The sequence below is a fragment of the Protopterus annectens genome, chromosome 3.part1 (genome assembly GCF_019279795.1).
Source record: "Protopterus annectens isolate FY-2018-M chromosome 3.part1, PAN1.0, whole genome shotgun sequence".
Lineage (NCBI taxonomy): Eukaryota > Metazoa > Chordata > Ceratodontiformes > Protopteridae > Protopterus > Protopterus annectens.
This window is the reverse complement of record NC_056732.1, coordinates 51,672,109-51,696,835: the sequence shown is the minus strand read 5'-3', so window position 1 is coordinate 51,696,835 and position 24,727 is coordinate 51,672,109. Positions and strand designations below refer to the sequence as shown.

Here is a 24,727-nt window from a genome sequence, read left to right as displayed (position 1 = left end):
ACATTCAGAGTTTAACATTTTCTGTTTAAGCAATGCCATGACATGTTTATGATATTTGAGCATATGAAACTGACAGTTTAAGGCCCTTATAGCCAAGGTAGCAGATGTGTAAACCCTTTTTCCCCATCTATCCAGTGCCCTAGAATCTCGGTCAGAGAGGGTAGGGTTTTTTGCAGAGGAAGCTTCAACTCCTTTGGGACCCTGTGCAATAGTTTCTGGGTCTGCAGCAGGGTTTTTAAAAATGAATTTATGAGAGTCAGGAACCCTGTAATATCGGTCAGGCTTAACAGGAGCTGGTGGTAAGGAGTCAGGGGTCAGACTAGACTCCGAAAACACATCTACGATGTCTAACACAGGTGGAATGGCTAGAAGCCTGTGTTGAGGTAGTAAAAGGAAATCCCTGAGCATCTTATTATCTTCTGAAAAATCTTACCTCTCCCAGTGGAAATGCTCCCTCATGGTATGCAAGATTTCCCCAAAAGAATAGTCCTCTGGAGGAGAAGCTGAAGGTATAGATTCTTCAGCATTAGAATCATCATGGGGGGGGGGGGGGGAGAGAATATTCCTGATCAGAAGAAATAGAAACCTGATCTGAAGATTCATAGTCAGTCTCTTGATTACCTTGATCAGGGGTTCCCATCCCCCTCCTGATAAGAGGCCTAAGCAAGTCTTCGGCCATTTTGAGCATCTATTTTTTTGGGCATAGAGGCCTGTCCACGTGGCTCTGAGTTTGTTTCTTTGCTTTAGAAGGTGCTTTAGTCTTTGCCTTTGAAGCTGGAGTTGGTTTAATGTAAAGATGTTTAGGTCTGAATACACCCTCAGAAGCCGGTGCCTGCTCAGCGGCTCCGGACCCATCTGAGGGAATACTGTCCGAGGCTCCAACACCTTGAGTTGCCAGTCACATAGCAGACGCCACGTGGGAGTCGGTAGCGGCCTGCGACTCTAAAGTAGCGGGAGTCAGGGGCTGCGAAAGCACCTCACTGAGAACTGGCGACTGGCTTGGGAGAAGCTTCGTTGTTGGTTTTGGGCCTCTGTTTATCTCTCTCCTTTTCTTTGCATTTCTTGTGAACTCCAGTAGTCGGATGGCTATCCAATGATATTTCTGGATAATTAAACCGGCGTCTAAAATAGTTTAAAGCAAAATCATACAGACGCTTAATAATGCATTGGTTAAATCTAGCACAAAACTGACAACCTGAAACATTGTGATCAGGGCCTAGGCAAGGAATACAGTAAGAGTGAAAGTCCTTATGAGGTATTTGCTTTCCACAAGAAATAAAATTATTTACTTTTTCTGACATCGGTCTGGAGCAAGAAAAAAGTTTCCCCAACGGGGTACTTAGCTTTATTGAACACGTCTGATCTGAAATTCGAATACGAAAATCTCAGGAGTCAGCTGACCGGCACTTGCTAACTGCTTCTGCTTCGGGTACCGCGCAAGAAAGACTGAAGAAAATGGTGTCTGCTGCTTCTTTTATAACCCTGACGACCTGACGTCAGGGAAGGGGCGACGGCAGCCAATGTAGGACCCAAGACTTTGGAATTCAGGCCGACTGAGGGCAACATGCCTGCAGGATTACCCAAATGTAATGAGTAGAGGGGAACAATTACCTCTCTTTTCCTGGATGATAACCCTTTTATGATGAGGTCGCCATGCAGAAGGACTGCCTGACTACTGTGGCGATGTGACTATCAAAGGAGAGACTACTGTCCATCTGGGTCCCAAGGTCTCATCACACATTCGGTGTCAAGTACATTGCTGCCTATGTGGTAGTTCATGGGTACAGAGTTTTTACCAAAGGGGATGACACTGCACTTTTTGGCATTGAGCTTGAGGCCATGGCTCTGACACCAGGTATCTGTCTCAGCGAGGCCCTTCTGTAGGATGTCCACATCATTTGGGGACTTGACTATGGCTCCTAGTTTGCAGTCATCTGCGAACTTAGTTAGCCAAAAGCCTTCTGTGTTAGCCTGTACTTCAGAGAAGAAGATACCAAACAGGAGAGGGTCCCAGGACGGAACACTGTGGTACTCCACTTGTCACTGCTTTGAGGACAGATTTGGAGTCTGCAACTTTTACAGTGTGGGTTCTGTCAGTGAGCCAGTTGGCAACCCATCTTGTGACATAGGGATTTATACCTAGTTTAGTGAGTTTAGCTATAATTCAAGAATGACGGATGGTGTTGAAAGCCTTGGCGTGGTCAAGATAGGCTGTGTGAACCACCTTACCCTTACCTACAGCTTTGGTGACTGCTTCAAAGAAGTCGATCAAGTTCAGGAGGCATGATCTGCCTTTCACAAACCTGAACTGGGTGGGATCCAGAGTTTGGAGGTTAACAATGTCTTTTTTTATCAATGTCTTTTTTATGAGTTCCATGATGATACGTTCCATGGCCTTGCAGACCAGGCTCATCAGGCTAATAGGTTGACAGTTCCCGGGATCAGTGGTGGCTCCCCCTTTATGGAGTGGGATAACTGTTGCTGTGTGCCATTCAGTGGGCACAAAGCTTGATGCAAGGCTATTACTGAACATGGTGCTTAAGTGGGGAGCCAGTTCGTTCTGAAGTTCGTGTAAAATGCAGCCTGGGATGTTGTCCGGTCCCATGGATGCTGTGTTTTTGGCTTTAGAGAGTGTAGCTTTTACCTGCGCAGTTGTGATTACAGGGACTCTGCATTCTTCCTGTATACATATGGGCCCTTTAGGGGGTAAGGGGGGGTAAAGTTAGCACTGAACCTATCTGTCAGGATGCTGGCAATATCAGTTGGTTCTGTAATTTTCGTGCCGTTGTGCTGTAACTCACAGCAGATCTGGGTGCTGCTATCGAGATTCTTGACATAGCTATAGAATGCTTTGTGGTTGTCCTTAGAATTAGTGGCGATTTTGTTTTCGTAGATAGCTTTGGAGGTTCTTATAAGGGATCTCAGCTTCTTACTGAGGCTGACCAGGGAGCTCCACCACTCATGGGATTTTACTCACCTTTGCAACAGTTTCTTCCTTCTGTTGTATAGTTTTGTTTACGGCGGGGGACCACCAGATTGGCTTCCTTTTTTTGGAGGATAGCGTCTTGGTTCCATTTGGGATAGCACGATCCATGCACTCATGTAAGTGCTTATAGAGTGCATTTGCGTAGGATTCAGCAGTTGTAACTGTATTGTCCATCTGCATGGGTGTCATGAAGTTTTCCACTTCTGTCTTAAGAAGCATGAAGTTGGCTTTGGAGAAATTTTTTACCATGGTTTCCTTAATGGGGGGGGGGGGGGCAGGATGTGGCTATCAAGGGTGATTGGGCTTATGGTCGAATCGGACTAACAAGGAGTTGACTTCATGTGTGGAACACCGGTCACTCATGTTGGTAATGACTAGGTCTAGGATATTGTTGCCCCTGGTGGGGGTGTAGATAAGTTGATCCAGGGCATTGGAGTTTATGAATTCCAGAAAGTGTTGAGCTAAGACGTTGGTACAAGAGTAGTTTTCCCAGTTAACGGTGGGGTAGTTGAAGTCATCCATTATTAGGGTGTTTGGTTGAACCCTAATATTTTCCAGTACATCAAGAAAAGAAGAGTGAGAATCCTGGGGCATGGTGGGGGGTCTGCAGCGAGATGCAATTTGTACTGCAGTTTTGCCCAGACTTAGCTGCACTTGGATAAGCTCGGATGCATTATGCTGAGCAACTAACCTGGAGGTGTGGATATCCTTAATGAATATGGACACACCTCCGCCTTTGGTGTTTCGGTCTATGCTTCTTTTTTAAGGGGACGTCTGCCTTATAAAACTAAGAATGCACCGATGTTGGCCTACACTCAATTACTGTAGTCAGGACTTCCTCACCAGTATCTGAGGAAACCCCTAGGCTCTATAGTGATAAATCAGCCTCAATTCCCCCAGAACATCTGAAGCAGACATCTGCAAGGCGTTAGAGGACGTGCGAGAAGCCAGATCCATGCCGGATGTGGCAAAGGAATCCAGCACAGGAACCAGACAATCCTCCAGGAATCCATCAGCCTGAAGAGAGATGTCCGGCAGAGGTAGCACAGCCAAGGAATCTGACCAGACTTTTTTTAGCCTTCTTCAAAGATGGCTGGCCTTCAGACCGGGAATTACCATCCATAGCTAAAAAGCTTTAGACACTGGTTCTCAAAATAGATGGTTAGGGATGAAAGATGGCTACGTAAAGTATTTGGAACAAAAGTCTGACAAATAGCACAGAATGTATGGTCATGAGAAGCACCTAAACAAAACAGCATTTACCCTTTTTGGATGACATGAAACCCCACAACACAGATGCAAAAGAAAAGGATAAGCAAAAAACCCCAATGGGGCACTTATCTGAAAATGGCTAGGCAAACCCAGCAAACAACTCAAGCAATCAGTCTGACAATCAAAGATGGCATTCGGACTGGGGGCAGAGAAGTTCTGAGGTTGATATGTCTGGACGTCACTTTTATGCCCTATGCCTAGCACGGGTAACATGCATGTGACATATGGGGTGTACCTTTAACAACCTAAAGGCTTTTGCTATACTGGCCCATTGGGATGCCTTTGGCTGGGGATCCCTCACGTTAAAATTACTGCAACAGTGAAATGGAAGACATCCTCAAATACTGAAATCAAATTAGATTAAATCAAAAAAGAAATATGCAAACCGAATCCAAACAAAGCACAGGGAGGGAGACGGAATTAGTAATGATGGCCTGAGAACACTTCAGCAAGAAAGTACAGTGGTGTACACTTACCATAAATGTAGATGTTCGAGTGTATTCACTGTTGCAGTTATCTGCCTGCAGGTAGCCTTCAGTCGGCCCAAATACAAGAGTCTTGGGATTTCTGTGTCAGATGCTGTTGCCTCTTCCATGACGTCAGGGGTATAAAACATGCAGCAGACACCATTACATCAGTTTTTCTTGCCCCAGATGTCAGAAGCCCCCAAAATAGTAAGCAAATTACATGGTGTGGAACACCTCCAAGAAAAAGTAAATACCGCAGCCATAAGATATGGCTAAAAAGAGGATAGGTAGAAAGTCTAGAAAAGTCAGGGGGGGCTGGAGGGAGGGTAACCAGGACTGCAACAGTGAATACACTCCAACATCTACATTTACGGTAAGTGTACACAACTGTACTATGTTCTTCGTGTTTCATTGTTGCAGTCACACTTGGGTTGATTCTCAAAGCTGAGTAAGGGTGGAGGCAGCCGAGAAGTATTAGGGTTGACTAGCAGGTCTTGTAAGACTGCTGAGGCAAATCCAGCTCTGGATTTAGAAAGGAAAGGTAAGTGGTAATGGTTGGTGGAGGTGTGTACAGAACCCCAGGTTGCAGCTTCCAGGATGTCCCTGGTAGGGACTCCCCTGAGAAATGGTGTAGATGAGGTAGCCCTAGTGGAATGAGTTCTGATCCCAGGTTGGGTAGGTTTTCCATGGTGTTTGTAGCAAAAATGGATGCAGTGTGCTATCCATTTGGAAATGGTTTGCTTTGAAATGGCCTTGCCCTCTGCCCCTGTAGCAAAGCTGACAAGCAGCTGGTCAGATTTTCTGAAAGGCTTAGTGCTGTCAGGGTAGACCTTGAACTGTCTGTGCACGTTCAAGGGGTGCAGGATACTCTCTCCTTTATTCTTAGGATTAGGGTAAAAGGTTGGTAAATGGATGGAATGGTTTAAAGCCACAATGGATAACACCTTGGGCATAAATGAAGGGTTAACTCCTGATGGAGACCCTGTCAGCCTGAAAAATAATGAAGGATTCCACAGCCATAAATGCCTGTAGCTCAGATATTCTTCTTGCTGAAGTGATGGCTGGAAGTAAGGCTGTTTTCCAAGACAAGAATATTATCTCCGCTATAGCAGCAGGTTCAAAAGGGGGAAACGTGAGCTTCTCTAGTACAAAGATAAGGTCCCAGGCAGGGGTGGGAGCTCTCCTCGCGGGTCTTAAATTGTTAGCACCTCTCAGGAACCATTTGATCAGAGGGTGAGAAAAAGAGAGGTGGCTCCGTATTGTAATGAGCTGAGATGGCAGAGGCATGAATCTTAACAGATGAGAAGGAAAGGCCTTTGTGGAGCAGCTCTGCTAGGTAATCTAGAACTTGAGGTAAGGAGGGCACGGCTGTGTCCTTTTCTAGAGACTGGCTCCAAGAACATATCTTTTCCACTTTTTCTGAATAGGATTTCCTAGTACTAGGCCTTCTGGCCTCAAGGATGACGTCCAGCACCTGTTTGCTGAGGGTTGCTGGTGTTCTGTTCAGGGAATAAGCCAGGCTGCAAGGTTCAGTGTTTTCAGCTGAGGATGCAAAATCTGTCCCTCCTGCTGGGACAGCAGGAAGGGGGTCTGATGTATTTGCCAGGGTGTCACTGCTGTCAGACTGCATATGAGTGGGTACCAGTGCTGGCATGGCCAGTCTGGTGCAATAAGGATTGTCCTTGGTCTGTCCTGCTTGATCTTGAGTAGTACTTTTGAGAGGGGGGGCAGAGGGAGAAAGGCATAAATAGAGAGGTTTTCCCATGTAAAGGATACGTCATCCACTCGCCATGTTTGGCTGTGGGGATTTCTGGTGCAAAGTTTGCTCAATTGATGGTTTTGGGGAGAAGCAAAGAGGTTCACCTCTGGTGTCCCCCCACCTGTTGATTAGAAGTTTGAATGAGTTGGGTTCCTGTTTCTACTTGGGTGTGTCCAGTAGCTTTCTGCTTAAGTCGTCTGCCAGTGAATTTTGTTTGCCTGGCAGGAATTGAGCTTGCAGGTGCACTTGGTTGCTCAAGGCTGTGTTCCACAGGGCCATGACTAAACTGCAGAGTGGGTAGGAATAAGTTCCCCCCTGCTTGTTTATGTACCACATAACTGTGGTGTTGTCTATCTTTATCAAGAATAGTCCTGGAAGGAAAGGGTATTTGAAGGCTGTCAGAGCATTCGTACAGCTAACATTTTTGATTGATACGTAGGTGAATTTGTCCTGGGCTCCATATGCCTTGAATGCATTTGCCTGCCATGTGAGCCCCTCATGCATAGTCTGATGCACCTGTTGACAGGGTTTGGGCTGCGAGGGGTTGAGAGAAAGGAAGTCCCTTGTTATGGTTGCAAGCCTCTGCCCACCAAATGAACTCTGCCCTTAGAAAAGGAACGATAGGAATCGGTGTTTCCAAGTCCTGGGAGTGCTGACACCAGAGACTTTAAGTACCACTAGTGTTTCCTCATATGCAGTCTTGCATATGGAATTAGTAGAATGCATGAGGCCATGAACCCCAGGGCTTGCAGTATTTGTATTGCAGATAGCTGGGTCTTGAGGGCCATTAGTTTGAAGAAGTTTGTCAAATGAACCTGCTTTTCTGGAGTGAGGAATGCCATCTGGGAAATTGTGTTCCAGCTTGCTCCCAGGAATACAATCTTTTGGCTGGGCACCAGATGTGATTTCTTGTCGTTTATGGTGTGTACCCCAGAGAAGTTAGAAGTCTCTTTACAAATGCCAGGTGCTGAAGTAGCAATTCCTGACTATTCGCCTGAATCAGGCAATCGTCCAAGTATGGGTAAATTTGAATATTTCTCTGCCTGAAGTATGCAGTGGCTGGAGCCAGGCACTTTGTGAATACCCTGGACGCAGTAGATAAGCTAAGGGAAGTGCAACAAACTGATAGTGCATACAGCCTGCCCTGAAACGTAGATAATTCCAGGAAGATTCCTTTATAGGGATGTGAAGATAAGCTTCTTTCAAGTCTAGGGTGACTAGCCAGGAGTCCTTGGCTAGCACAGGAAGCAGATGTTGTAGTGTAAGCCTTTTGAAATTTGGGACCACCAGAGAGATGTTGAGAATGGACAGATCCAGGATAGGGCACCATGAGCTCTCTTTTCGGGGCACCAAGAACAGTCTGGAATAGCAACCCTGTCCCCTTTACTCTACTGGAACAGGTTGAATAACCCTGATACTGAGAAGAGAAAGCACTTGCTTTGTAGCCTCTGCCCACTGGTTTGGAGCAAGGTCTGGCAACCCGCTTGGGGTTGGCAATGAGTGGAAGTAGAATCTGTATCCCTGGGATACAATGCTTAGGACCCATTGGTCCTGGGTAATGAACATCCCATTTTTTTGCATGCAGGGCGAGTTTTCCTCCTAGGGGTGCAAGTACTTGGGCAAGGCTGGGAAGAATGACAGACAAGTCATTGTGAACTTTTTCCATAAGGGGTGGCTTACTACTCCTGGTCTTAGAGGTGGGAGCACCCCACTGCTTAGATCTCTACATACCATGAGACTGCAGTCTTGGTGGTCTGTTGCCCCTGGGTTTGAACTGAAAAGGCCTGGGAGGGACTGGAAAGGATCAGTTTTTAGAAGGCAAATGCCTACTGAATCTGGGTGGCTTTATCTGTAAGAAATTTTTAACAGTTTACATAGATTTAACTTTTTTCCCTCCATCTATTTAGAACAACTTCTGCTTTTGTGCCAAATGAGCGTTCCTGGTTTAACAGAGCATCTAGCAATTTTGCTTTGGCATGGTCTGGCACGATATGTTCCTTCAGCCAAGCATGCCTTCTCAGTAAAGACCCAGTGACAGCAGCCCTGCAAGATGCTTCTAAGGCATCAAAACCACACTGCAAAGTATGTTTACTAACTTGGTTTGCAGAATGCATTAACTCTTACAAATCTTTATTCTCTGCACAATCTGGAAGCAACATTTTCTATTTAATTAGTTCAATGACATGCTGCTGATACTTCAACATGTGAAACTGACAATTTAAAGCCCTTATGGCAAGAGTTGCAGAGGTATACACCATCTTACCTCATCTGTCTAAAGCTCTAGAATCCCTGTCCAAAGGGGTAGGGTTTTTGGCTGTAGTGGCCTTAATACCTTTAGGTCCCTGGAAAATGATCTCTGGATCTGCAGTGGGATTCGTAAAAAGAAATTTGTGAAAGTCAGGTAATCTGCAGTACCGGTCAGGCTTTCTAGGAGCTGGTGGTAAAGAATTAGAAGTAAGACTGGATTCCATGAAGACATCATCTACAATATCCAGGACAGGGGGTATAGCTAGAGGCCTGTGCAGAGGAAAGTCTAAAAATACTCTGTTTCTTTTTGGACTGTGGGTAGTCCCCACATTCCTAGAGGAAATGCTCTCTTAAGATATGCAAGGTTTTACCAAAAGAAAAGTCCTCTGAAGGGGGGGCACAGGGAATGGAATCCTCTACATCTGAATCCTCATAGGTAGATAAGGGAATGTCCTGGTTATCAGAGGGATCAGAGTCATCGGACTCATGGTCTGTAGAATCAGAAGGAAAATCAATTCTTTGTCTTATAGAAGGGGAAGGCTGGCTTCCCTTAAAGTTATAAGGTCTTCAGCCATTCTAAGCATTTGTTTCTGTGGCATGGGAGCTTGAGCATGCACTTTCGTAGTCGGTTTTCTAGGCAAAGTGCGAACTCTGGACCTGAGAAACTCGGTAGTTTTAGTCAAAAACGAAGTTGTTGTTTAATATGATCAGAAGGTTGGAATACACCCTCAGAAGCCTGTGCCTGCAAAGCGGCTCCGGACCCATCCAAGGTAGTGACATCTGCAGGTTCCATAGTCGAAGAAGCAACTCACCGCATACCAGACTCAGAATGGGTCTCAGCAGAGGCCTGCGAATCTGCAGAAGCGGGTATCAGGGCTGCGAAGGCGCCTCACTGAGTACCGGCCTATGTGGTCTGTCCCTGTCTTTATCCTTACGTTTTTTCAGAAGATCGGAAGTCGGATGGCTTATCGAGCCCATTTCAGAATACGGAGAATGAGAGCAAAAGAATTTAGTGACAAAGATAGCCCAACGACATATAGTCCGGGCATTAAACAAAGCACAAAACCAACAGCGAGGAACGTTGTGGTCTGGGCCTAAACAGGTGACGCAGTAAGAATGAAAATCTCTGTGAAGTATTTGCTTTTCACAGGCAAGAGAACTGTTAACTTTTTCTGACATCGGTTACAGCAAGAAAAAAAGGATCCCCAACGGGGTACTTGGCTTTAGAAGACTTCAGGTTTGAAACTCAACGAAAATTTCAGGTAGCAGCTAACTGCTTCTGCTTCAGGCTCTCACGCTCGGCAAGAAAAGCTGATGCAATGGAAACGGCTGCATGTTTTATACCCCCTGACATCATGGAAGAGGCAACAGCATCTGACGCAGAAATCCCAAGACTCTGGTATTCAGGCAGACTGAGGGCTACCTGCAGGCAGATAACCCAAGTGTGATGACTGCAACAGTGAAACACGAAGAACATCTTACAGTATCATTATATCTATTATTTACTACGTCATAAAAATATGTAGAGATTCCTCAACACTGGAGACATGGGATTATTAAACCTGCCTTTAAAGTAAGGGGGAGTTCGACAAACTTTTAGTTATGTACTCACCATAACTTCAGATGTTTGGGATCCATCTCGCCTACATTCTGACTGATGGGTTCGGAGCCGATCCCTCGGCTCCGACTCGGCACGCTTATGCCAAAGAGCGAAGTCTCTTATTGGCTGAGCTTACTATATCCCAGGATGCACCACTACCAGTCCCCCAGATCTAGTTTGTCCGCATACATGCACGCACACACACGCTGCTTATATAACATCGTCAGATGAAACAAGATAAAAAACAGTAGAACTCAAAACCGTTCAATCTCTTCTGATCTCCAAGGCAGGGGAAGGAGGGTGGGTATTAGGAATGTAGGCGAGATGGATCCCAAACATCTGAAGTTATGGTGAGTACATAACTAAAAGATGTTATGTGATCCTATCTCGCCTACATTCTGACTGATGGGACAGCGTCCCTAGCACCTGAATCCTGGGTGGCTCACTGGAAAACACTCCTGAGTACCGTGGAACCAAATGATGCTCGCCCTTTAGATGCCACATCAAATTTATAGTGGGAAATGAAAGTGCGGGTTGGACCAAGTAGCCGCAGCACAAATCTCAGAAATAGCAAGCTTGGAATGAAAAGCAATAGAAGTAGCCATAGCTCTGGTAGAGTGAGCTTTGATAGATGTTGTAAGTTGCTTATTTGAAGAGGAATAAGCCTGAGTTATGCAATCTCTAATCCATTTGGAGATCGTAGCTTTAGTGATGGTTTTACCCAATTTATTATCTGAAAAGGACACAAACAACTGGTCTGTTTTTCGAATTTGTTGAGTCCTGTCTAGATAGAAGCGCAATTGCCTGTGAACATCCAATTTATGCAAGGTGTATTCCGCTTCATTTGAGAATTTTGGAAAGAAAACTGGTAGCTCTAGAGATTGTTGGAGATCGAGATTAGAACAAACCTTTGGAACAAAAGATGGATTAGGCCTAAGTGATACTCTATCCTTGTGAAAAATCAAGTACGGTGGTTTGATAGATAGGGCTTGAAGTTCTGAAACTCTTCTTGCAGAGGTAATTGCAACTAAGAAGGCAGTTTTCCAAGACAGATATTTTAACTCACATGTAGCAGCCGGTTCGAAAGGGGAAGATGTTAAGGCACGAAGTACTAAATCAAGATCCCACGGAGGCGCAGGATGAAAAACTGGGGGTCTTAACAGCACCGCACCTTTAATGAAAGTTTTACATAATCTGCTGCTCATCAACGGAGGATCTATGGATTCGTGAAATTTGGAGATAGCTGCTAGTTGGACTTTAATAGTAGAGACTGAAGATCCTTGAGTAAACAAGGATGTTAAAAATTTCAAGACCTCTGGTATCGGGGCAGTAATAGGGTCTAAGCCCCTGAGTTGAGCCCAGATAGCAAACCTCTTCCACTTACTGAGGTACAATTTCTTAGTGGTGGGTTTGTGGGCCGAAGATAAAATGTGAATAACTTCCGGGTCTAAGGTGTGATTTCTGACTAAAGTCGGAAGTGGAGGAGCCAAGCTGCTAATTTCAAAGTGTGAAGGGACTGGTGTTGTCGTCCCGACTGATGAATCAGCAGGTCCGGAGTTAGATCCAAAAACCAAGGACCGTCCAGAGCATGTTTCTTTAGGTAGGGGAACCATACCTGACGGGGCCAGTGCAGAGCAATTAGTATCATTGTGGACCCCAATTGGGAAGCTTTCTGGATGACTTTGGGGAGGAGTGGAACCGGAGGAAAGGCATAAAGTAGCCCTGTTGGCCAAGGTTGGGCTAGAGCATCCGTAGCTGCCTCCCCCTGACGCGGAGTCAAGGAAAAGAACCTTTTGCACTTTGTGTTTTGTGGTGTTGCAAACAGGTCGCAGCACGGGGTCCCCCATCTTCTGAAAACCTGAGCTGCTACTGTTTCGTTCAGGGACCACTCGTGAGGAGAGAGAATCGTCCTGCTTAATCTGTCTGCCAATATATTGGATTTCCCTGGAATGTGGGTCGCTACCAGGAAACGGTTGGTAGCTACAGCCCATTCCCACACCCTCATGGCCTCTCTGCAAAGGGGGTAAGATCTGGTCCCTCCTTGTTTGTTTAGATACCAGACCACCGACATGTTGTCTGTGTGGATAGCGATAATGCCTTGAGGGAGAAACTTGTGAAGGGCCTGTAGGGACAGAAGTACAGCCCTCATTTCCAATACATTGATATGGAGAAAGGTTTCGTCTGGAAGCCAAGAACCCTGAACTAACCTGCCCAGACAATGCCCCCCCCACCCTGTCTGGGAGGCATCCGTTGTCAGGGTGGCCACGGAGGGGATAACAAAAGGTCTTCCCTGATTCAGATTGGATGGCTGAAGCCACCAGCGGAGGTCCCGTTTGCACGTTTCTGTAATCAGTATGAGATGATTGAGGGGGAGATTCTGAAAAGACCACTGTGTCGATAACAGCCACTGAAGAATCCTCATGTGCAATCTTGCCAGTGGAACTAGGAGAACCGTGGCAGACATCGAACCTAAAAGTTGCAGGACCATCCTGGCTGGGGCTTTGGATCTTGGAAGCAGGGCTTGGACTTGACCTTGTAAAGTTTGAATCCTTTCGGTAGGAAGGAAGATGCGCATCAATTTTGAGTCTATCTCTGCTCCTATGAATCTTATGCGCTGAGAGGGCAGCAAGACAGACTTTGACCAATTGAATGTAATTCCCAGGAAGCACCCAGGAGATGGTGGCTTTTAGGTTGTCTATTAGTAGATGCCTGGTGGTGGCAGTCAGGAGCCAGTCGTCCAGATAGGGAAACACTTGGAATCCAAGACTCCTCAGGTGAGCAGTCACTACTGCCAAACACTTGGTGAACACCCTGGGGGCTGTGGTGAGACCAAAGGGCAGTGCACAAAATTGGAAATGACTGTCTCCCAGGCTGAAGCGCAGATACCTCCTGGACGCCTGATGTATCGGTATGTGATAATAGGTGTCCTTGAGATCTATGGAGCACATCCAAACATCCTTCTCCAACAATGGGAGAATGGATTGTAAAGTGACCATTCGGAATTTGGATTTCATGACGGACAGGTTTAGTTTGCTGAGATCCAATATTGGTCTCAGGTCCCCTGTCTTTTTTGGCACTAAAAAGAACCTTGAGTAATTTCCGGATCCGATCTGGTCTGTGGGGACCGGTTGGATGACTCCTTTTTCTAGCAGCTTTGAAGCTTCTGCGGCTGCAATTTCCCTTTGACTGGGTGGTGGGTCCGGGATTTTTTTGGACGGTGGGGGTGAGTGTGTGAAGGGAATGGTGTAACCTCCGGCAATAATCCGAAGCACCCATCTGTCCTGAGTGATAGACTCCCAGGCTTTTAGGTGCTTGGCAAAACGGCACCCGACTGGCTCCGGAGCAGCACAGCCGGGCAATCCCTCATGAAGTGTGGGAGGCTGAAGAGCCACGAAAGGACTCGCGGTCTCCAGAATTGCGGGGCCCTCTGCCGCCTCTGGGACGGCGTCTCCCAGAAAAATTTCCCCGTCCTCTGCCTCTGGAAGGGGATCTTCCTGCTGTTGAGGAAAAACTTCTGTGATTTGGAACCACATCTTCCCTCCTCTTTTAGCCTTGGGATAAGGCGAAAGGGAGTGGAATAACGTGCACCTACGGCAGATAAAGTTTTTCCCTCTTGCTCACAGTGGGTAAGAGTGTCTTTTACCTTAGGTCCAAACAAAGAGGACCCATCAAAGGGAGCGTCGGCGAAGGAAGACTTGAAGGCCTCCATAAAATGACACAAACGGAGCCAGGCTTGTCTCCGAGAGCTACGCCTGTGCCTGCCGCTCTGCCCGCCCCTTCGGCCGCATATGAAATGAGCCTCATGGACGAGTTAGAAATCGAGGTAAGGATAGCCAACTGAGAGCTTACCGACTGGGCTAGCTGCTCAGGTAGGTTACCTGAGAGGGAATCTGACAGCTCCTTGACCAGATCCCTCTGTAGCCTGGTAAAATGTGCCAAATAATTCAGGGACCTTAGAGTAAAGGCCGCTGAAGTCAGGGTGCGCTTCCCGTACCGGTCCATGCTCCTAGACTCCTTATTAGGAGGATGGACGGACGTTGAAGCCTCTGCCACATCCTGTTGTGTAGCAGATGCCACCACCATGGCATCTACAGCCACGCCTTTCGTCAAGAATTCCTTCTCGGGTGGGGCAGACAAAAATTTGTTGGGGCGAGAAGGCATTGGTTCCACAGTATCTGGATGTTCCCACGCCCTCCGACAAACCAAATCCAGGAGCTCGTCGAAGGGCGGAGACACCCAGGAGGCGGAGGGCTGAGCCCCAAAGGCCTTGAGAAGCACTGACTCATCAGCAGAGGGGGGTTTGGATATCCAGCCGCCTCGTTGCTTAAGGATCTCTAAAATGTCTGCGAATGAGACATCATCCGAGGACGACTTTGGGGACCCCTCCGCATCATCAAGATCAGTGTCCAATGTAAGAGACTCGGGGGAGTCCACGTGCTTCCTCTTGCACGATCTCTTCCTTGGGGGCTCCTCCGAAGACAACTCCGAAGAACCCTCAGGAGGAGGGGAACCCCCAGTGGGGGTAACCTCAGGCCCCAGGGCTCCGCTGCCTAGGGACAGGGGAACTGCCAAAGACCCAGTCTCCATGCCCAGGGAAGGTGCCGGTAAAGCCATAGAGATGGCCGAAGAAGACTTGGCCAAGGCACTCCTCATAGCTCTGAAAGCCGGACCCCCAGAATCCTGGGAGTGTCCGGTCCCTGGAGCCATGATAGCAGACGGAAGTCCCGCAGCCGGCACCGAGAGGGAGGCTCGGAACCGACAGCATTGGTCCCGAAACGTCACCCCCGGGTCCGGCCGAAGAAGTCCGCGTGCCAAACTCGGACCCGAAGGCCGGGGTTGGAGTAAGGGTCGGAGCCGACCCTAGGATCTCCACCGGCTCCAACAGCACCTGCTCCGACGGAGCCGAAGCGGTCGGAGGAGGAATGGCAATGGAATGGGCTATCGGCTCCGAAACCAATTGGGTTGGAGCCGAAACAAATTTTTGAAAGACTGGGGACTGGAACAGTCTTTGGAGCACCCTGTCTATGTCCGAATCTGACATCCTCGATGACTTAGAGGAGACCGAACGGGTTCGAGTTGGCCTCTCCAACGGCCCCAAGGGGCTAGGGGACCGGCTCCGAGGCGACTCGATAACTATCGGCGCCGAAGGAATGCACAAACCAGTTTCCATCGGTGCCGAGGAGGACTTAGGCGCCGAGGAGGAAGTGTCTGAGCGGACAACCTTCATCGGCTCCGAGATCAGTGGAGCCGATGAAGGTGACCCGCCTCTCGATGCCCCAGCCATCGGCTCCGAAGCCAGAGGAGTCGAGACTGGAGGCATCGAGGCAGACCGTTCCGCCCTCGGCTCCGAAGTCCTTGGAGCCGAAGGAGAAGCCTGCCTATGTCTTTTGGCGGTCGGGTCCGACGGACTGGTCGGAGCAGACGCCCTTTTCTTTTTAGCAGGAGAAGGAGAGGATGCTAAAGCTTCTTCAAAAGAGGGTTTTATAAGGCCTTTCAATATAAGCTTATTTTTCCTCTCTTGGAGGACCCTCGAGGAAAAAGCGTGACACACGCTGCAGGACTCCTGCAAATGTTTGGCGCCCAAACAATATACACAGAGAGAGTGGTCATCCGTGATAGACATTTTAAAACTACATTTAGTGCACTTCTTAAAGCCCGAAGGCCTAGGAGCTTGAGACATTATAATTAGAACTCAGCAACTCTCTCACAGACAAAACTCTTAGAAATAGACTGACACTACAAAGATTAACTTGCCGTTAAGAATGACAGCCCGCAATTAAAATAAGGCCAACTGAAGACATACAACAGTGAATATATCTAAGGGAATCCAAGAACCCCTAAAGGTTCAAAGGGATTGACTGACAGGGAAGGCCCTACAGATCAAGGGGGCCTGTAGCCAGAACAAACACCAATCACACACAAATTTTCCACAAAAAATTTTCAAAACACACACAAAAGCACAGAGTAGCTGTTAAAACAGCTTTTTGTTAAAGAAATAGCAAATTTCTGACAGAAAAAGCTAGTGAAAAGACACTACTTAGCTCAGACAGCTCGAGACCACGTCTTTGCTAGTTAGCGGCAAACGAGATCTGGGGGACTGGTAGTGGTGCATCCTGGGATATAGTAAGCTCAGCCAATAAGAGACTTCACTCTTTGGCATAAGCGTGCCGAGTCGGAGCCGAGGGATCGGCTCCGAACCCATCAGTCAGAATGTAGGCGAGATAGGATCACATAACATCCCAGAGTTATACAGACCCTTAAATCTACGTTCATGTTGTGGAAAAATAATGGAGAAGATAATATTGGATAAGTTTTTGTCAGAACTGGAAAGGTTGGGACTTAAAACCATATCAGCATGCATATGTTGAAAACAGATCTATTGCCACCTGCAACATAATGTCTTACAACAATACAACAGCTATGAATGAAAAACTGTGCTGTGATGTAATATAGATTCAACTTCAGTATTTGGCATGGTCATACACAAAACACTGATCAATAAATTACAACTAGGTATTGATGTACACTTGACAAGATGGATAGCTGCATTGCTTACAAATAGGACATAGCAAGTATCGTAAGCAACTGAATAGGTAAAATTCTTGGTTACAGTCAGGGTGTCCCACAAAGTTCTGTCCTATGCCCTTATTTGTTTAGATTGCATCTTTTGAAGGTGTTCTACAGTATGTATGCAGATGACCTGAAATTGGGTAAAGTGAATATGTGTATTACAGATAGAGCACATCTGCAAAAGAACTTGACTACACCAACCATTTGGGCACAGGAGAGCATTATGCCGATAAATGCATCAAAAACTAAACATATGAGATTTGGGAGACAAATTTGAGAATATTTAATACAGCACACATTGATTGAAATTGTAGATTCATTTAAGAACTGAGGTGTATATGGGAAGATACGGCTTTGAGTTTTTCTTATATCAGCCAGTTGGTTAATGACAGTTACAGAACTAGAAGTTGTATAAAAATATAAAGTCTAGAAATCAGAAATGAAGTCATTGTTTGATAATTATATCAGACTCAAAACTTGAGTATGGAATAACAACATGGAAACCTTAAAAGGAAACAAGCAGGAGTAAACTGGAAAGAGTACAGCAGAAATATAGCAAGGGCATCCACGGATGTGAACATTTCAGTTATCATGAAAAACAAAAATATCTGAACTTGTACAGTGTCTCTGGGAATGTTTGGGGTTATGAAGAAGTACTAGAGAACCATCAGACAACCTATGTGGGAAAGAGAGGTGTACTCATTGGTTCTATGAGAGAGCAGCCATAGAATGGAACAGACTACCAAATTACATTAAAGAACAGCCTGGACACATTATGGGAACAACTGTTTTGGTATGTTGGCAGGCTAGAAAGACATTAATGCCCATGCTTGAAATATTTGTATGTGTACATGTAAACTAAACTAGTTTATTTATGAAAATAGATAAGAAAAGGACAGAACCTTTAGGGACAACTTTGAAAAAACTGTGCAGCATCAGAGAAACCATTTCCAATTCTGAATTGTGGTTAATTTCCAGAAAGCTACTGAACCAGGGAAGAAGTTGGTGCAGATTCCTGCATCAGTGAGAACATTAACAAGAGACTGATCTAGGTGGTGTAAGGATTTTGTGTTTTGTAAGGCGCAATTTATCAGGGTTCAAAGGGCAGACACGGTGCTTCAACCAGGCCAAAAGCCATGTTGTTTATGGAGGAGAAGGTGGCAATGTTTAATACAGATAATGCTCAAGATTTTTGCCTTTTTCCAGGTAGTCTAGAGATGGGGTGAAAGTGCGACATGTGAAGGGATGGACTGTTTTTGAAGAAGTTAGATGTTTTTTCCAGATGGCTACCGTAACACTTTTAGAAAGACAATGTGGGTGAGAGGGAAACAAATTGTTCAAGGCAGTAGCAGAGGAACCAGAAGATTAGGTGGTTTGAGCCGGTATAAGGGAGCTATAACAAAATGTTTATTGATTCATAGATATTCCAAGACCAGAGAGTCTTACAACCACTCGCACCTTATAACAAAATGTTTGCATCATATACGTTCCAAGATCACAGACTATTGTAACCATTCTCACCTTTCCAGTACCCACCTTCAGGCAGTATCTTTTTTCTCCATAGGCTGCCACACAAGTCAATCCTGGAGTAAACTCGGTATCCTCCAGTCATCTAGTTTATGTTTAAAGGACAAAGGCAGATAAAGTTTACTTCAGAGGCTTGGGAGGCAATGGGTTACAAACTTGTGCCTCCATTGCATAGTTTATTTGCTGCTGAAGACTTCGGTTCCTGGTTCTGGTACTGGATTTGTAGAGAAACAGGAAGTCAGGACAACTGGTTCTCCAATGGTGCAGTGAGTGAGGAAATCTCCCCTCAAAAGTCTGTAAGAGAGAGAATCAAAGGGGACAGAGTTTGCAGCCTGTAAGTAGCTCAGGGCATTTAGGTCAGTGATATTTTTGGTTAGGAGCCTTTAAGGATCTTTCAGCCCAATATATTTAGTGAGGTATAATCCAAAGGGGTGTTGCACGCAATTAACTAGTCTGATCAATGCTGAGTATAGGGGGGGGGATAACCTCTTTAGATCTTGAGGGTATACCTTTAAGCCACAACACATGGAAGACTGGACCTGTCACTGGCAGGACCCATGGCATCACTTGGAAGGAAAGGTAATCGGTTTGGGTTTGATGTATTGTCTGAGATGATTTGTGTACAGAGATGTACATGTACACTTGAGCAGACAAATCCCCACCTACCCAAACGTAGCCATTCTGTAGCCATCTGGGAGATGGAAGGAAGCCCTAGCACCCAAAGAAAATGTATGCAAACATGAAGGCAGAACATGGCCACTGGCTGTAGGGCAGAACTGAACCCCAAACCATTAAGTCTCTGAGCTTTCCATCTTCATAAGCAAAAACTATAACCATCTAGAAACAGTGTACATAATTATCAGATGTTTTGGTATCTGACACCCTAAAGATCCTCAAACTATGGCACTTTAAAATAATCTGAAGAAAAGCAAAGAAGCAAATTTAACAGTTTAAGAGAATTACCTTGCTGCACGTTCTCTAACAAATGAGATGCAGAGGGGAAAAAATAGGATTTCCAGTGTTATTGTGTAAACGTTTTCCCGATATGTTATTTTGTGACCTTTTCTTAGTACATAAGCACAGAAAACTACAGGTTTCAAAGTGACCTACTAACAATATGATAAAGGAAGGTCAAACAATACCTGTTAAATATATTTTCACTTGCAGCGTACTTATCCAACCTTCCCAGAGGTGTCAGCATTTCATCTTGCGATATGAAGTCCAGGGCTGAAGGCACAATGAGGACATCAGTCTCGGAGCTGTAGTCGTCCACACCAACTAGGGAAACCATAAGAAACAGTTTAAATCAGATCTGCATTCAAAGGAATATCCAATAGTCTACTGGGAGATGTGAATACACAAACCAATTCATCGATGAACATAGATGGGATCGTAGTCTTTGAATGTATATCTACCTGAAAACATTCCACTCTGTCAAATTAACAGCTTTAAAAGTTATGCTTGTATTAAAAACAAATACTTATGATGTATATCCTTTACTTGGGTGGTTAAACTAAATATTATGTATACGTACCACTGGAAGACAGGCATCTGCATGCCTTAAGAAACTTCTTGTACAATGCGTCATAAAAGAACTAAAAATCTCTTGCTCAAAACTTGCCTTTGGATAAATTTCAATTTCAATCAGAGAAAAAAAAAACAACAGGTTTGGGCAGTTAAATACTCAAGCAAGAAAGAATTTTCCTCCCTCGAGGCTGTTTAAGTTTCTTGCAAAAGCAAGTACACCCACCATTTCTGCAAGAAGTAACAAGACAAGACTTCAGCAGGGTTAACTGACCAGTACTTTGGTCAGGACACTAACACTACTTATATGCCAAAGCTACCTGCAGCTGACAGGAGCCAGCAATACATACAAATCATGGAATTGGATTTGTGCAGCACCATCCCTACCTGTACAGAACTGAAAGGGCACCACCTAAAGTCAAACCAGGCTTCCTTCAAACTATATTACTACCTGTAGATGGCATTTATGTCAATTCTATTTGGGCCAGGAAAAAAATAGATCTTGCACAGTTGCTGGTTATCAAAGGCCAGCTGAAAACAAAAACGTAACACTGGCAGCAATTTAGACTTTGTGCCTGTGAGGTTCAGCTGCTGTTAAAGGAATGCTCTGATGACAACCACCACTCAACACAACGCAGTGGCGGTCCATCAATACCCAGCAGTGTGAAGATGTACGGCAGCTTCAGAAATTTCCTTCAGAACCTTCTCCTGCAGCTCTGTGCCATTTTGTAGACATACACACATGGGTGTCGTGAGAAAGCATGCTGTAATGACGTATGAAGCTTAAAGGAGAAAATGGATTTGTGCATCGTTCGAGTCAGTGGGGCTGTATCCTTTATCGTATTACAATGTTTACGTACAGACAGAAGAATGACCAGATGACCTTCTAAATATTAGGCTGTTCAGGACCTTATAATGACCACATACTGAAAAGAAATCAACAGGAAGCTTTAATAAAGTTCTATAGACTTAAGTGCAGCACAGCCCATGCAAACTGCAAACCGTGTCCTTAAGCATCATATGGTAATCCATCCAGGGAGCAAGTAACGGCAAATCAGAGGGGAGCTTTGAGTTGTTTTCAAAAAGATATGAAGGAAATCCCAAAGCTGATGCAAGATTTTACGTGAACAAACAAAAGCAACGTACTTCCCATAAAGCTAAATTAATCTAGTCTTCTGTCCATCTTAGATGGGTTACTGGACCAGTACCGAACAGAGGCTGACAACGCAAGACTTGTTAGTCCAAAGCTGAAGCTCCTCCTCCTCCCAATAATGCAGACCACTTAACAGCCCTCAGATCAAGTTTGCCCAGTAATACAGAACTACAACACTAAAGTAAGAAATCATCTAAAAGGGCTGGAATCAACCAAGACTCCAAGCAGGTCCAGTGTGGTTTAGCAGGAGCCATCAAACAGTGACAATTTGGCTGGGGACAGCAGGATGGAAAGTTGATATGAATTGAATACGACAACACAGATCTAGCATTAGGTACACAAGCTTCCTATCAGATGCTGTCTTTTTCTTAACACCTCTGATGGGACAGAGTCCTCAAGTAAATTAGCCCAAGGACACACTATGGAAGGATATTAAAGAGAACGGTGAAACCACAGGATGCTTTGGACCTGGACTAAAGTCAAGCTTGCAGAAAGAAAGAAATGTATGAAGAGTAAACCATGCAGCTGTTGATTAATTACAGTCAACAGGAACACTGTTAAAGGCGGCCACAGAGGCAACAACTTCTCCTGTCGAATGTGCTTTTGGCTTAGAGGGCAAGGACAACCCCCTTGGCTCTATAAACAAAGGTAATGCAGCCAGACACACACCTGGACAGGTTAACATAGAAACAGAGGAACACAGCTTAATCTTGGGGAAGGAAACAAACAGCTGAACACATTACATTGTACAAAGGATGTTAAGGAAAACAAACACTGCTGATGGTGAATATCTAACAAATTAAAAGGCTATTCAACCTTATTGGAAAAAAATTGGGAAGAAAACTGGCAAATTAATACTAATTCAAAGAAGTTTCAGACACTACTTTCAAAATGAAAGCTGGGTTTCTCCAGAGGGAAACTGACTAAATGATAAAACCTGCAACTCTGAAACCTTCCTAGCTGACATAAGTTTCCAAAAACAAGGTTTTTGGGGACAGAAGTTTCAAATCAGCAGTAGATGCAAGTATGAATGGGGACTTAGTACGACTTTGTAGCAAAACAGTAATGTCCCAAAGTGATGCAGGATCCCCCTCAAAGGGAGTCGTAACAGAAAACCACCTGTTAAAACCTTTGAAAGACTGACGGACGCAACTGGAGTATTCTGTTCTTCCACATGGAAATTAGAAATTGCTGTAAACCTGTCTTTAATCATTGAACTAGTTCTTGAAAGAAAAAGATCCACCAAGAAGTCGGAAACAGAATTCCAGGCAATCATTAAAAGTGGAGAAAGCAAGTGGTCAGACTGAGGGATTGGATGTCAGAGTGATGCTTGCCAGAGGGGTGGGAGATCAGATCTGGAAGTCAATCCTGCACCCATGGTGGATATACTAGATAAAGTCATACGAGGGGGAACAAAACTTGATGAGGTTAAAGAGGCAGCAAGAATCACTTTTGTTTTGCACCAGGTCGCTTTCTGCAGAAATATGTCTATGACAGGAGTCAGAGGGTAAGTGTACAGAAGGATCTGGGCTACAGAGTGTCCCTTGGGTATTCTCTCTCAAACAGACCAGGTCAAAGAAAATGCTGGATTTGGTACTGGTCAGGGCTGCAAAAAGGTCACAGCAGGGCAAGCCCCAATGGCTGAAAATCTTGTTTGCCACTTAATGACTGATAGACCACTCATGAGGCAGAAAAATGCATATGCTCAGTTGATCTGCTAGGATACTGGATTTGTCCAGGATGAGTTGCAAAATGAATTCACAGGGAAGACATTGCCCTCTGCCACACCTTCATGACTTTCTAGCATAATGAGCAAGAACAGGCTCTGCCTTGTTTGTTGATGTACCAGATCGCAAGTCTGACTGCACTGCAATCACCCCATGGTGCAGGTGATCAAGAAAAGGCAGCAAGGAGATTGATGTGAAGGCTTGCCTTAAACCAGGTACCTTGGAACCTCCCTCCTTTCGAAATGCCCCCACTCCAAAAGGGAGTCATTTGTAGTCACCATGGCCCAGGCCCATACCTGAGGGAAACACAAAGGGTTGGTCAAAGGAAGTCAGAGGAGAAATTAGCCACCACTGAATACGCTGTTTGAAGGGGTGTTATGGTTGACTCAAAAGACCACTGGACAGACAGGGTCCACTAGAGCACCCTCAGACAATGAAGGGTGCTGGAAGACTCTGGTGATGAATCACCAACACAGCTTGAAGATGTAGAGAGAACAGCCATGACAGAGGCAGTCTGGCTATTCAAGTAGTAGTTTCCGAATGACATCCTATGAATTTTAGGAATATGAACCGATTCTAGTTAGGAATCGCAGTGAACTTCAGAAATATCCAAAGGGCAAACATAAATGGAGTAAAAAGTCGTCTGCTTGGATCAGCAAATCTTTTGTGGTTGCCATGATTTGCCAGCTGTCTAAATAAAAGGAGCAACCGGAAACCCTGTAACCAGTCATGCTGCTATCACTGGCTACACTTGGTGAATACCTGGGGGGGGGGGGGTTAGACCAAAGGACAGTGCTCTGTATTGAAAATGATAGACTACCAGCTTGAAGCAAAGGAATCTCCTGGACTGTCTGGCATTAGTCATGTGATAATATGCATCCTGGAGGTCCAGTGAGCACATCCACTCATCCTTTCTCAAGAGAGGCAGTATGGACTGGTAAGTGACCATCTGGAAAGATGTCTGTTTGACAAACTGGTTCACCTGACATGGGTCCAAGACTGGCCTTAGGGCCACACTTTCTTGGTACTAAAAACAAACGTGAGTAGACTTAGGATCCTCTGTGGTCTGATGGGACTTCCTGGATTATTCACTTACTTTGTAGCTTTGAAATTTCCTCTACTGCCACCATTAACTGTCAGGGTGGACTATCTGGAAGGGTCGTGTATTCCAATTTTGAAGAATATGCAAACGGGATAAATAAAGCCCCACATTATGACTTTCAACACCCAAAAGTTATAGATAATGGCCAATCAATCACGAGGGTTTCGAGATAAGCACCCACCACCATCAGAGTAGGCAGTCGGGGAAATCTTCAGGAGCATTGGAAAGACTAGCCAGTGAGTGGCCCTCAAAACCTTTGGTTTTATGGTCCACCTCTGCCTCCTGGGCAATGTACATTAAAGTTATCCCCTGGGGCCAAGTCATGTGGAGTGTCCTGGGCAATCAAAAACCACAAACATTTCCACTCTAATGGTTGAACAATAAGAGCCTTCATGGTGTGGAGAAACAGACATCAACTGCAGACAGGGACTTTGCAGTCCTGCTCACACCTGGTTAGGCTATCCAGGACCTTGGGCTCCAAATTACATGGACCTATCGAATGGGGCATTCAGGAAAAACATATTACAAATTTCCAAAGTCATGCAGATGCATCCAGGCATGACAGCGAATTATAAGGCTGGTAAAGTACAGTTGTGTACACTTACCATAAATGTAGAAGTTAGAGTGTATTCACTGTTGCGGTCATCACATTTGGTTTATCTGCTTGCAGTAGCCCTCAGTCGGCCTGATTATCAAAGTCTTGGGTCCTGCGTCGGTTGCTGTCTCATCTTCCATGACGTCAGGTATATAAAGCATGCAGCCGACGCCATTACATCAGTTTTTCTTGCCCCAG

The 24,727-nt window shown here is 45.4% G+C and overlaps 2 protein-coding genes across 8 annotated transcripts in view; one reads left to right on the top strand and one right to left on the bottom strand.

The window, feature by feature from the left end:
- RAD54B (RAD54 homolog B) overlaps positions 1-24,727 on the top strand; it is a 1,676,581-nt gene that overhangs the window by 326,415 nt on the left and 1,325,439 nt on the right. The window lies entirely within an intron of this gene.
- PPP4R1 (protein phosphatase 4 regulatory subunit 1) overlaps positions 1-24,727 on the bottom strand; it is a 1,686,542-nt gene that overhangs the window by 1,457,902 nt on the left and 203,913 nt on the right. For 2 of the 5 annotated variants that reach the window (XM_044066551.1, XM_044066553.1), the window contains one exon: positions 19,571-19,706. In XM_044066551.1, the coding sequence (XP_043922486.1) occupies positions 19,571-19,706 (136 nt within the window). Of the gene's footprint in view, positions 1-19,570; positions 19,707-19,792; positions 19,812-19,962; positions 19,982-24,727 lie in introns of those variants that run through there. The other 3 variants (XM_044066554.1, XM_044066552.1, XM_044066555.1) reach the window with 3 other exon arrangements.